The sequence below is a fragment of the Pipra filicauda genome, unplaced genomic scaffold (genome assembly GCF_003945595.2).
Source record: "Pipra filicauda isolate LSUMZ 115617 unplaced genomic scaffold, ASM394559v2 scaffold5_size6683894_pilon, whole genome shotgun sequence".
Classification (NCBI taxonomy): domain Eukaryota; kingdom Metazoa; phylum Chordata; class Aves; order Passeriformes; family Pipridae; genus Pipra; species Pipra filicauda.
Genome location: NW_024104754.1, coordinates 4,127,019 through 4,141,488, shown reverse-complemented (window position 1 = coordinate 4,141,488; position 14,470 = coordinate 4,127,019). Strand labels below are relative to the sequence as shown.

General features: G+C 40.5%; 1 protein-coding gene across 2 annotated transcripts in view; it reads right to left on the bottom strand.

Annotated features, from left to right (window-relative positions):
• AGPS (alkylglycerone phosphate synthase) overlaps positions 1-13,756 on the bottom strand; it is a 54,912-nt gene extending 41,156 nt beyond the window's left edge. Inside the window, exons 1-2 of one of the 2 annotated variants that reach the window (XM_039387968.1) lie at positions 13,469-13,756; positions 1,451-1,540 (exon numbers count right to left, since the gene is read on the bottom strand). In XM_039387968.1, coding sequence (XP_039243902.1) covers positions 1,451-1,540; positions 13,469-13,662 — 284 coding nt within the window. In that variant the 5' untranslated portion in view covers positions 13,663-13,756. The remainder of the gene's footprint in view (positions 1-1,450; positions 1,541-13,468) is intronic. The other variant, XM_027733625.2, reaches the window with a different exon arrangement.
• Positions 13,757-14,470: the final 714 nt, after the last annotated feature.

Genomic DNA, 14,470 nt, shown 5'->3' with positions numbered 1-14,470 from the left:
AGTGCAAGAGAGGATATGATTGAGTCTTATATAATCAATAACACAGTAGATAGGCTGAAGAACTATCATTCACCTACTCCTGGCAACACAGTATGGGATACTTGGTTCAAAACACAAGTACTTTACAACTGCAACCTGGAACTTGCTGCCGTGAGATGCTGTACAGGAAGACAGTACGAGCAGACTTGAGGTTATTAGACAAATATATGGACAACAGATCTGTAAGTGGGTACTGAAAGGACAAAGCATCTACAACACCTTTGCAGGTGCCTATTCTCCTATTTTCACTTCAAACACTCTCCTTTTGCCACTGTGACAAACTATTCTATAGAAACTATACTGGTGTGGCCCAACAAGGCATTTTTAATACTATGTCTCAGAGAGAGAAAATGTAGATGAGGGGAAAAACCCCACCATTCTCCTCCCATGCTAGAACAGCGACTGGTAGCCTTGATGCTTTCTCCTTTATCTTTGTTTATTCTATGTTGCGTGCTTTGATTTTCTGTGCAGCATCTCCCTAAATATTACACAGTAAACTGCCTAATAGAAGGCTTTGCATTTGAATTTGGGCCCGAAAATCAAGACATTAACAATTGAAGTGCTCAACATCCCCCTTAGGTTTCTGCAGCTTAGATGCAAACTAGTTCATGCTAGTTTACACAAATGCAAAAACCAGGAAGGAATTTTTATGAAGGAAAGTACTTATTTCAAACTTATTTCTCTTCCCCCTTCTTTTTTTTACTCTTATGGAAAATGTATTTTTTAAACCAGGAAAGAGACTACAAGATTACTTTCCACTCAGGCAGAAAAAAAAAACCCAAAAAACAGTAAGATGTCAAGTGACAGGTTTAAATTCCACTGGAACAAAATTAAGAGATCCCCAAGTAGACTTAATTTTAATGTCATTTCAAAAAAACATATTTCTCAGAAAAACAAGCTTGCTGTACAAAGGGTCAGTGGGTAATTAATCAGAAGTGAAGTCACTACAGAACGCTGAACTGAAAAGCAGTTTTTAAGTTCAGAGGATGAAGTAGCTCCATATGTAACGGTTAAGAAACCCAAAACAAATCAGAAGTTTAATAAAGCAACTAGTTGATGCTCAAAAGATTCTCAAAACTACACTGACCTACTGTGTGTTATCTAAAGCTTTAGAACATGGTGCAGATTCTCAGTCTGATTTAATTCTCTAAGAAATGTTTAATGCACGAGTATATCAAGTTACAGAGAAGACTCACATTGATTTGTCTTTCATGGCCAAATCTTGGTTCGCGAAGTCTATATAGACTGTATAGACTTCAATAAACCTGTTAAATGAGGAACTAATAACGTATTCTGTGAGATGAAGCAACTTTTTTGCCTTCTTTGGATTAACTGTACTGTGCAGCTTTTAAATTGTTTTCAATAAAACTACTACTATAAGATACTTCAGTTACATAAATTTTCAACTTACCTTTTTCCTGTGAATTCTGCTTGCCCCTTCTTATTGAAGATGAATTTGGAGTCATTATATCCCCATCCATTCCACTTCAAAAGTTCTTGCCTTAAAGGGAGAAAAATATGTGAGAATATTAGCATATTAGCACACTGCAGATCCAAAATGGTTTTTGAAGAAAGTTTTATCAGAGAGCAATTCAGGAAATTACGTACATATCAAAAGCACATAGCTTAGAGCTAGAAGAAATTCTGAAGCCACAACCATTACTTCTTCAGATTGCATCCTATGACTTGAAAGACCAGATGCTCTTTAAAAACCACCACCAGCTTAAGTGAATGCACACTGTGTAGAATCATAGAATCTTTAAGGTTGGAAAAGACCTCCGAGGTCATCAAGTCCAACCTCTAACCAAACACCACCAAGTCAACTAAACCATAGCACTAAATACCACATCCAGTCATTTCTTGAACACTTCCAGGGACGGTGCCTCCACCATCTCCCTGGGCAGCCTGTTTCAATGTCTGACTGTGCTTTCAGTGAAGAAGTTCTCCCTGATGTCCAATCTGAACCTCCTCTCACATATCTTGAGGTCAGTTCCTCTTGTCCTCTCACTAGTTGTCTGGGAGAAGAGGCCAACCCCTGCCTGGCTATAACATCCTTTCAGGTAGCTGTAGAGAGCGATAAGGTCCCTCTGAGCCTCCTTTTCTCCAGGCTAAACACCCCCAGTTCCCTCAGCAGCTCCTCATATGACTTTCTCTCCAGACCCTTCACCAGTTGCGCTGCCCTTCTCTGGACACACTCCAGCACCTCCCTTGTCTTTCTCGCCATGAGGGGCCCAGAACTGGACATGGAACTTGAGGTGTGACCTCACCAGTGCTGAGCACAGGGGGACAATCACTTCCCTAGTCCTGCTGGCCACACTATTGCTGATACAGGCCAGGATGCCATTGGCCTTCTTGCCCACCTGGGCACGCTGCTGGCTCATGTTCAGCTGACTGTTGACCAGCACCTCCAGGTCCTTTTCCACTGGGCAGTTTTCCAGCCACTCTGCCCCAGCCTGTAGTGCTGCATGGGGTTCTTGTGACTGAATTCTTTTTTGTTTGTTTATTTTTCTTCTGGGTAGAGAGGAATAAACCACTGGTGACATGGCGATGTTCTCTAATTGGCAACAGTAATGTGTGAAAGATGCTTGTTTTTACATCTATACATAAATACTAACACACAAATAGGTAACATCTAAACATTTACAGAATACAGAAGAAATTTAGCATTTATTTTCTAGACAGAGAATAATGATTTTAGTTGTTTGCCATCACTACTGCAATGCCACAGCATTCTTAACATTCAGTTGATGAGGCACTTTGCGATACATTTGGACTGAAAACATATTTTGGAAAGCCAAAACCAAACCCCAAGAACTGCAGGAATAACATATCAAATACAATCTCGATACGATACCGTAACAAAGCGAACATATAAAAACCAAACCCACAACTGCCAAAATACAAGCAGAAAACTGAAAAAACTGAAGCACAACCACATCAGAGGATCTCAATTATGATGAAGTCATCAGAAGTATATCAGTGTAAACATATTTAAGACTTAAGAAATACACTAAGAATAATTACACATTAATTTAACTTTGCTTTAAAAGCTTGCCATTTATTTACATTACAAATGAAGTTACTAACCTAAAAACTGAATTTTAGTTAATACAAAGTCTTTAGATAAAGAAGTCTGACAACAGATCATTAACTTCCCTCCCCTATATACAGTGGATGTAGCTTTTGCTCTTTGACTGTATAATATAAGGGTAAGATGATCAGAGGTGACCATTTCAGAAAGACCTTGCGATTCAGAGAAAGCACTGCCTCAAGTCACTCCCAGCTCCAGCATTACACACAAGATAACTGTGTGATGATTTATTACCAAAGGCTTTCATTATAAAGGTAATATTAACACAGGTTGCTGACATACTATCGGTGTTGTAATTAAATAGCCCTGGATTAAATAAAATCCATTTTCTTCAAACTGCCTTCATGCAAGGTTTTAATTAATCAAATGGAAAAAAGGCCACGGTCATGTTGTTGGAATCAGACACTTCAACAAGCCTTTGACAAATTTAGCACTTAAAGCAAACTTTATCAGTTACTGAGTACTGAAGCTCTACACAGTTTTGTGAAACAGTCAGTCTATGTTGTTCTTCCATACTGAGGAACGGATTCTAAAATTTAAGCCAAAATTAACTGTTTGAGCAGACAGTTGTCCAGATACAGAAGCCCCTCTGGCTGCCTCATCTCTCAAAAGACTTGATCTTTACACATGTAGAGTTCACTCCAGAAAGGGCAAGGATCCACCCATGTTCCACTGCCTGGGAATGCCTTGTGCTGTCATGCTGACATGACAGATTATCAAAAAGGGTTCTTAAAGCATGTTATGCAGACTTATCTATTTTTACACTTATTTCTATATAGGTATATTTATAAATATTGCATATATTTATACCGAGTTCCACAAAGGTACTAAGTCATACACAGTGGAGCTGTTCCCAGCTGAGAACAAGCTGACCCAGAACTGGCCAACTCAAGTCGCATTTATTTTGTTTTTTTAAACTAAATGTTCTGCTCAAATGCCCATCACTGCAGTCCTCTTCAAGGTAAGATTTCTCCCTCTGCTGACTAAATGTAGTATTTCTATACACCTGATTTCTGGAGTTGGTTGAATCCTGTAAAGACAGAACAGACTTGATATTAATAAGCAAAATTTGAGGAAGGCAAAATTTGGCTCTTGCAAAGCAGTGCCAAAATAAATATGCCAAGTATGATGCCTGAAACAGGCTAGAGAAACTAGCTGCAAAGCTGGAAACACAAAAGGTTAGGCCTTAAAGAAACTGGTAACATGAGATAAACTGATAATGTACGGGTTTGAAATGATCATTAATCTTGATGTCAGTAGAGACAGATACCTCCCAAAAAATTATGGAGAGGTACTATTAATTAAGGGACCAAAGACAGACCCAGATATGAGGTCTTTCTCCTAAACTGACTGCAATCCTGGTTGTTTGCCTTTTCTAAAGGTCTCATTTCCTAGGTTGGTGTTAAACTACCTGGCACTTTCATTAAGCTTTAAAATACAGAACAGAGTCTGAGTTTTAACTCCAAAGAGTTTATTTTCAGGTTGAACTATTTCTGAATAAAATAAGTGCACAAAGCTTTACTCTGCCAGACAACACAGCTCCTGTTATTGGTGTGATAAGAATAACTAAATTAAAATTGGAAATAACGGTTTGCATGTTTGTACAACAATAGCTGACTCTAAAACGTCTTGCCTACCTCATAATGCAAAGTCAGGAGATTCCACACCACCACACACAATGGGCAGTATTATATCTTGTGACAGGTAAATACCAGAACAAAAAGCTTAAGCATTTAATTTTTATATTCAAAACTATACTGAGGTTTCTTTCTGGAGACAGGAAGGGCCACTTTTGGAATGAGTCATCTTACATTTATTCTTTTGTTCCACCATACCAGAGTACTGTCAGTTTAAGAACTGTGGTTTGATTTACTTACTGCAGTTTCTAGCACTTCATGCGTACACACTAAGAACAAGTCAGAGGAAATACTGCATGTGGCTCCCTAAAATAAAGAAGCCTAAAAAGGCCAGATTTTAAATGAACGGCTGATCGGTCAGCTCTGATTTGTAACTGACACACTGCAGGAAGATCAAGATGTTCAGATCTTCTTGCATGCCATTTGAAAGGTATGCTCTTCACAGGCAAGAGCTGGTGAACCTCAAGACTCAAGAGAATTACCTTCAGCACAAAGGAAAGCACAAGACATCCAGAGGAGATCTGCAGGCCTCCATGACTACTGAGGTAATATCAGTGTCATACTCATCTAATTCAAAGACTGATCTTTTTGGAAGAGAGTTACATATTAGTTGATGCATTATTCAGAAGAAGTGCAAGCAGCTCTGCAAGATGAAGCCAGGGGTGTAGGCTGCTCTTCCTTAGGTCTGTCTCACTACAACAGCTCCTTCAAGTAAGGCAAATACACTGTAACACCCACCTGCTCTACATTTCTTTGTCTTTCCACATCACATTTGGAAATTAAAACTGTAATTTGACAACATAATAAGAAACAGAAGGCAAACAAGAAAACAAAGTCTTTTAAATATTGTAACAGTATTCTTCCCTTGGCATTTTCATACTGCCCTTATTCAGCATTATTTATACAGTTGCCATTCCTTAGAAAATGCTTTTCACAGCTCAGCTCCAGTGCAGCACTCCCACAGCCCTCTAATGCCCTAGTGCAGCAATCAGAGCTGCCTGTCAGATTAGCATCGTGCATCATGTTTACCTGGGCTCTCAAGAATGATCCAAGCTGCAGCTGAGCAACCCACATAGCCTTCTACATTTCCCAAATTTTTCATTCCCAGTATCTCATTGTTAAATTCGTATTCCAGACAAATATAAAGGGCAGAAAGAACTGCTGAGCATCTGCAGACTTAAGCACACATTAAAAGCTTCCTCCACGTCCAAGTACTCAGTGTATCCAGTGCTGTCTCTGAGACCAAAGGACTTCAACACATGCTGATCTGCAACCCATATGTGCCATCACCATACTTAAACTCTTACAAATTATATGTCCTCTAACATATGAATATTTTGTACCATCTGAAACATCTTGCTGTAATAGTTTCTATCCTCATTCTTCAAAAATTCAAGAACTTGATTGCTAAATGTTAAAGTAACAATGAAAGAAACCTAACCTGAACACCCCGCATAATATCTGAATACATCAAAACATGTTAGGAAGTTTCATGCTCCAGCCTGGAAAAAGAAAGATGCTCAGTTTGACATAGTCGAGTGACATGTTCATGCTACACATGTTGTATATGTAGCAAGATATAATTTACACTTCCTTCTGTTTTTCTTCCCAAATTCCTTTCCAAGAATATATATAGCAAAGTCTTTCACCTACATTTGATATTATTCTCGTTTTAAACTAAATGTTACTCAGTATTGTACCCAAACTGTCTTATTTAAAGACAACACCTTTCCTATTCAATACATTGGCTTCAACAAAATATCAAGCTCACCAACTCTCTCATTTTTAATAGAAACGTGGAATATTTTAGCCAGACATAGTAAAAAATGACCAGCTCTTTCTTGCCTTCTAACTTAAAAGACAGAAATACACTACTGAAATGTATGAAGTAGTATAAGTCAAACCTTGCTTAACTTTCTTAATGTGTATATATTTTTATATAAACATACATGAAATTATATTGCCTGAGGGAGAAAACCTGAAAGAAAACAAGTTACCACGGAAACAGTGATGATAAGAGATTAACACAGCGTAACTAGTTTAAGTGAATTTAAACATTTCACTTTCATTACAATGCCCAACATCGAACTATTAGTTTGACTCAGTGCAATAAGGATTTTTACAGTCAGAGAGGCAGGAGGGTGTCCCCTGGCCCACCAGCTGAGCTAGTGCTCCTGAAGCATCCAGTCACACAGCTAAGCAGGAAGAAGCCTTCGGCCCTTCACTATTTCAACACAACTGCACCTGCCAGCACGGTTCCAATCTCACATTTTAGTGACCAGCACAGTGACAGGATGAAACAGTTCTTGTCTCTCCCTAGGAAACTGAAGGACAAGCCCAGGGTCTCCAATGCTTCTTCAGAGAAGCAAGATGAAACTGCAGTTCAACCCAGCTGGATAAATACAGCTCAGGCTGAGCAAAGTCAAGATGCTCACATCAGTTTCCTCAGGATAACTACCAACATTTTCAATTCAATCACCAGCGCACGCTCAGCATTAAAATCATATATACCTAAAATACTCACAGGCACTTCTGCTGCATGATGCAAGAACCAGCAGATTCTAGGAAATTAGTTTAAAATGGCAGTTTTAAGGGCTACCACATGGGCTTAAGCACCAGTATTTGCCGACTGTAACGAAGTGTTCCAGGTTTTAGAGTTCTTGCAAAACTCAGTGCATGGGTGCAGTAATACGGAGGCAATATTATGGTGATAAAGCATTACAAGACATTACCCAAAGAGCAACTCCTCAAAGCCCACCTCAGCTGGAATTTGGGTCACCAACTCAGACCCCCAGGTAGAAATTCAGAATCTTTTCCACAGGTGATACCAGATCCCTCTCCTCTGGAGCACTCTCTCTGTTTGGATTATACAGATTATACACTTCTCAACCAAGTAAGCAACACCAGAGTGTTTCTGAAGCCAGCAGTAAATTAGTATCAGGTGCTTGGAATAAAGAAAGAGAATGCAAACCCAGGAATCCCTTCAAGAACTGCTTTGTGAAAGCATCATTTATCTGGAGAAGAACACCATGCTGCAGGCAGAGGGTACCTACTGTGTTTGTCATTCTTATACTTTTTCCCTCTTGGAGGATCTTCCCTGAAGCAAATCTAATATAATCATTTTCAAGTCTGAAGTCAAATAACATCTGTTTTATAACCTTAGACACATTCATGTTCTGTAGCCCACACTTTGAGATAAGACTCTGCAGCTGCACATACACTGATTAAGTTGCTATTCTGTTTGCTGAACATCTGATATGACAACACAAACCTGCGTTGATATTTACAGTTTAAATTTATGGTAAGCAGCAAACAAGATTTTACGCATAAGACTTCAGCGCTTAGGTACTCAAAAGCAGTGTGCTTTCTTTAAACTACTCCGACAAAACAAATGTTCACTTTCCTTACATTCATTCCTAGCCTTGACTATTTCATTACTCTTCATTTCACCACATTGTAATAAACAAAGCCCCAAGGAATAAGGAAATTGGTGTTTCTCTAGTGTTCTTTCACAGAAAGCTTAAGTCAATTAGGGAAAATTAAAGATTGAGGAAAAGCAAGACATTATAACCACGCTTCTCAGCACACAGTCAAATGATGATTCTTATGCAACAGAATACTTTACTAGAAGTTCCATGTATTCCACCTACTACTTCAGTTGACACTAGCTTCATTTTTATCTTTGAAGAAACTGCTCTACTACAAAAAATGCATACATATGGCTACTTCCAGGCAGTAAATGAATAAGCACTTAAAGATTTTTCAAACACCAGAGATCAGTCCTTTGAGAAGGATCTCCTGAAAACTTGCAAAACAAGGATATCTGCTTTGCTATCTTAAAAGAAACAACTTAATGAAAGAATCAATTGTCTGCCATTAATCTGCAAAAGGAAAATAAGTTCAGTTTCTGGGCAACATTGTTTTACCTATTTCACAGAGGTTTTTTTAGCATGCTTTGTAGCATATATATGAGATAACTGCCAAAGAAAACTTTTTGGCCTTCACTATCAACCCTGAAGACTAGTACACAACAACTCAATTTTGGATATAACAACACTGCAGAGGCATTATGCTTGTCCATCACATTCTGCCTACAATTCATTTTTAATACTCAACATTATTTGTTTTCTACAAAGAAGTACCCTAACAATTCAGGAAAGTCTAGTTGGCTGCAACTTCTGATCTCCTTACTTTACTTCAGCTCAAAGTAGCTTCCAGTCCAAGTAATTACTCTAGTCTATTGCATTAACAGATTATTCTAATTCTATTCAGTTTAAATAAACACATCAAGTTAAAGTAAACAACTATATATACACATTCATTTTCTTGTACATAACGGTTCAGATTTCAGGAGATATCAAGAAGCTGATCTAAAAAATTCTTTCAGGTTTCACCATAAACTGCTACTTGCTTTCATATAATAATCCATATTGAACTTTACATATTAAACATACTTTACACTTTTATCTAGGTTTTTTTCTAATCTAATTTAACTACTGCATATATCCATTTTGGCTTACTTGGTATCAAATGACCTTACCATAAATATTGTATTACTTAAATTTTTACAGATTTCTTACATCTCATCTGCCTGATGTGTAACTACTTGGACCTAGATGTCAGACAGGAATTGCTGTTGCATATGAAGTCACATTTGCCATCAGATTATGACACTTTTTCATCAGAATAACGTCTCCATATAAGAATCTTTACCTGTTCCTCTACTTCAAGTATTAACCTCAACTAACAATTAACTACTTTGATGTAATCACAAAACCTCCTGTGAACTGCCACACCTTTCCAAATGCAAGAGGCTCTTTTGAATTCTTACTCTTCTGATTTCTTAAGACTCTGTAGTGGCACCAGCCCTTTCCTTCCTTGCCCTAAGTTTCCACCACCTTAAGCTCAGAAATCAGCTGTTATCAGGATACAGTTCAGCATCAAGTGTGGCTTAAACACTGCTGTCTAAAGAGTTATGTCTTTATAATAAAGATGGTGTAAGTTTTGGGAGTAAGATATGAATGCTCTTTGATGTCACATGTTAAATTCAAGTAGTACCAATTCTTTAGGAGTCAATTCATGTTGCTGCTTAATAAAGTCATAATCATTAGCAGCAACTACAGCAAGAACTGCAAGAGTCTCCATGAAGGTATGGTGACATTAACACATTACCCTGAACAACCTGACTGTGAACTCCATACACAGCAGTCAGCTGGCTACACCTTAAACTAACTACCCTGGATAACAGTATGCCCATAATAATTAAAAGATATTCAAGAGCCTCTCTTCATCCCACAGGAAAGCAGCTTCTACACAAAGAGACAGGATAATCACAAGATCCTGTCCTGCTTTCTTTTGCTCCAGGGCAGAAAAAAAATTTTAAACCTACAGGCTACTGAGTTAACATTTCAACTAAATCAATTATCTCTTTTAACAAAGACCAAATTATTTAAAGTTTGACTTGAATAAGTTATAACACAACCTATTTTGACAAGATCAACATCAGTGAATGCTCCATTTCTGCAGCACTCTTACTTTCCAGCATACCTAACAATTACTCTGGTACAACTGTGTTCTAGGGAGTTGTAGCACCTGTTTCCAAAGCAGTACAAGTTGAACATTTCATGTACATACAGTTATTTTGAAGATTAAATAAGTTTTTAACTCAAGTCTCACCAGCAAAGTGAGCTTACTAATAACCAGTCAACAAAAGTCAACAGCCTAATACGGAAGTTCAGAAAAAGTAATTTCAAGGAAGAGTTATTTTCCAGCTCAGTTTTTTTACTAAGTGTTTTAGCACGCCTATTATCCTGTTAAGGCTTCAACACACATTGTGTAACTATGATCCCCATGTTTCACTGCATCACTCAATTAAAATACTAAATTCAAGCCAGGAATGCCACTACAAAGTAACATCTCTTTATTCTTATAGTACCTAAGGTTTCTCTCAAGAAGATACTCAGTCAAGTAGATATTTGCTTGTCTTTTGAGGAATTTTCCCATCTCGATAATCATAATTTTAAAGATTATAATACATTTTCTACTTTTCAAATACATCAATTTGCAAATGTATTGTTCAGAGGCATTTTTATTTGGAAACAGGAACAGTTTGATGAGACCCACAGACTTTCAGCCAATTCCATATACTCTTCTTCCCCTTGCTGGTGACAAATAACGTCTGGATAAGATCCTTAGCACTTTGGTCTCTGAACCATCAACAAGAAAGCCATGTTACTAGAGCTCACTATCTAGTGACTATTAGAAAAGCAGCCAGAAAAAAAATGTCTGTGATCATGGACCTGAAGTACTACAAAGGGTTTTTCTCATCAAAGAAAGCCATCTACCTTGCAGAAGAAATGCAACATGACAAGAGTGCACCTAAATCTGCTAAAGTAGTGTCTGTAGCTTTGCCACTATTTCAAACACTACAGGAAAGATGCAACAGGTGTAATGAACAATAATTTTGTTTAAGGTACTTTTGGCTGTAGCTTTGCTAAGGAAACAAAGTAATAGTTCAAAAGAGCTAGAAGAGCTGACTCAGCATGCAGAAGACTGCAAGAAAACAGCATCTGGGTTTGGATGGTCCTCACACTGCTGATAAAAACCATGCACTACCTCTGCGTCAGTTATTTTTACTAGATTTTTCAATCAGCCTTCTAGGTCTCACAAACAAAAAACAACTCCAAATTAGCTGGTAGGCACTAGAACAGGTCTCAGGTGTTCATCACTTGTCAAATCAGTGTAGGCAACAGAATTCTTTATCCCCCATCACTCCAAAACCTTAATATTATCCTCAAACACAAGCTCAACCAAGATCCTCACATCGTAGCTATACTTAATGATCAGAATTTTCACATGCAACATCTTAAGCATATTTCAACCACATCTCAGATGTTCAGATGGAACCTCAAGACAGAGGTAAAACTCCCTTTTAGTTTTTCTTGTTTCTATACATAAAAAAAGGCTGGGCTCTAAATATAACAAGACAGTTGTACCTATGGCACAGACCAAGCTTTCCAGCATCTCCCTTACACCCCCACAGCAAAGTATCCAGCATTTGTACCATTTTGATCCTAAGTTCCTTGAAGCAACATAATTTTTATTCTGAGTAAAAATAGTAATCCACTATGAACCTATAGAAAATCCTACTGGGGAGAGCAATGTCAATATCTTGTAGAAATACAAGTGTTAAATTCCCTAAGCCTGTGTTTCCGTGGAGAAAGAACCCTTCCTTCAGGTTACATGCATATTCACAAAAGCTTGCCTCTCCTGCTCTTCATGGATGCAATAACTGGCCATAGAAATTACGCAATAATCCATTTAAAATGAATCTCTAAAAACTAGCTAAACTGATATTTCTTCAGAAACGGTGATTTCTTCCTAAATTCAAACCAAAGAAAAACTCAATATGGAAGACATCATCTTTGGAATGACCCACTTGTCCCAGTAAGCAGCACTGTTTCACACCTTCTGCAAGAGCATCAGAACTAAAAGCTTTCAAAACTGTTCAGATTTGACTACATGTGCATGACATCCCAGTCCTTCCAAAGCAGGCAGATTCTGCTTGTGGCCCTGGGCCACAGATGGCCTGTTAGAATAACTCAGGCTGCTTCTTGCTCTTTTCTTGACAAGGTTGAGAGCAAAGCATGGCCTGCACGGGTTTTCCTCAAAGGAAGAACAACTATCCTAATCAACTGCTTGCCTAATCTGTCTCTGGACAGTCCCCTTGCACTAATATACTAGTCCCTGTCCACAGTTCAAGGGAAAGCAATAGGTTGTGTACAACCTAAATCTTAAAATGCTCTTATAAGATAGCAAGCCAATGCCTACATAGAAAATCCACATCTGAGAAATGGGGGGAAAAAAAAAAACCAGCCACAAAATTAATACAAGTCCACCCCAGCAGAAAGGGGGCCTCATAATAAGTTACCTGAAACTATACCATGGTATTATAAGTGTATCATTTAAAAACAATCTAGTAGAAAAATACGTCCAAGAGCCTGTGAAACAGAGAATTAGAACTAGAACTACCTAGAGAATTTGACTGTGTGTCTTCTCTTGGTCTCACATGACCTCAGATTCCTTACTACTCCATATAGCAAAACCATGAAAAAGTAGTTCATGTGTTTAAAATTATTCATATCTAAGAAACTTTAGCTAGAGCCTAATGTACACTTTGACAGCACTCACATCAGCTGAAGGTTTCACACGTCTGAGAACAGGGTGGGACTGAGAACCCATACACAGACCTTGCTCTTCACACGTGCTTCAACATTCCTCATTAGAGCAGCCTCAAAAGTATTTCATAAAAACAAAACTTCTCCATCACATCTCCAGTTATTAAGGTGACCATGACGACTTTCCATTTTAACACAAACCCACTTACTACAGAAGCAGGTAAGGGGCTGAAGACCACCTTCCTCCGGTCTCCACCAGTCCCTATAGCGGTGAACAGCGTTAACACTTCACCCGCGACTGGGATCAGCCTCGCCCCCCCCCGGCCGCCGCCCCGACCCGTCCGAGCCCCGCTACCCCCGCACGGCCCACGCGGGGCCTCCCCGGGCCCCGCAGCCCGCGCCCGTCCCCGGGCGGGAGCGAGACCCCCGCTCGCAGCACGGGCTGCCCCGGTCCCGACCCGCACCCACCGCCGAGGGCTCCGGGAGCCCGCCCGGCCCGGCGCGGGGACCCCGCCCGCACCCACCGCTTCTTCGGGATGGAGCCGGATGCCGGCCCGGCGGAGCCACCCTGCGCCTTGCAGGGGCTCGGGGAGAGCGCTCCCCGCCCCGGGGCCCGCGGGCCGCCCCGCAGGTGCCCGGAGATGATGCGCAGCCGCCGCCGGGCGGAGGACGGGGAGCCGCCGCCGCCTCCCGCTGCCTCCCCGGCCGCGGCCGCCATCGCTTCCGTGTTGTGCCGCGACCGCCGCCGGGTGAGAGGGCGCGCGGGCGGAAGGCGCCGCCCGGCGCTCCCCGCGAGGGGCTCGGCGGGCACCGCCCGCACAGCCGGGCCGGGCCGGGTGAGCCGGCACCGACACCGCTCTGCCGCGCTGCCTTCCCTCGCTCCTCTTTGCCTGCTTTCCTCCGTATTGCCAGAGCTTCCTGCCTCAGCAGGGCAGGGCTTGCCTGAGGAAACCGGAGAGAGAGAGAGAAAAGGCGTTTGTTAGAGATGTCTCACGTCTCGTGGGGTAATTACAGCCCCGCTAGATCGCTGAACACACCGGAGAGAACACAAAGGTGTCCTTTAGAGACGAGGATTGCCTAAATTAATGATGAAATGCTAATTAATGGTAATAACATAGGTGGGTTACTTAAGAAATAGGTCGGTGAGGTGGCAGATAATCCTACAGGAGTTACAGATTTTATCGTAGCTGTTGACAGGGGCAGAAGGCCCTGGTGAGTGCAAGGCTGCTGAGCCAAGTGTCTCTGCCTATATAACTTGCCATTCCCACGCCATGGAGTCCTAGAAGGGATGCTCCAGGCTCCCGATGATCTGCTTCCCCCAATAAACCCACGCCATGAAATGAATGCTGACTGACTGCTGGGAATATACCCCTTCTGTATATGGGATAGCCATCACTGGGTCAATCCTGTCAAAAACTCAATCCTGACTGTATTTGGGCCCTGTGGGAACATCTGGGATTCACCTTGTAGCATCACTTTGAAGAGGGAAAAGAATTGGGATTTTAAGGGGAGGTGCAGATTTCATG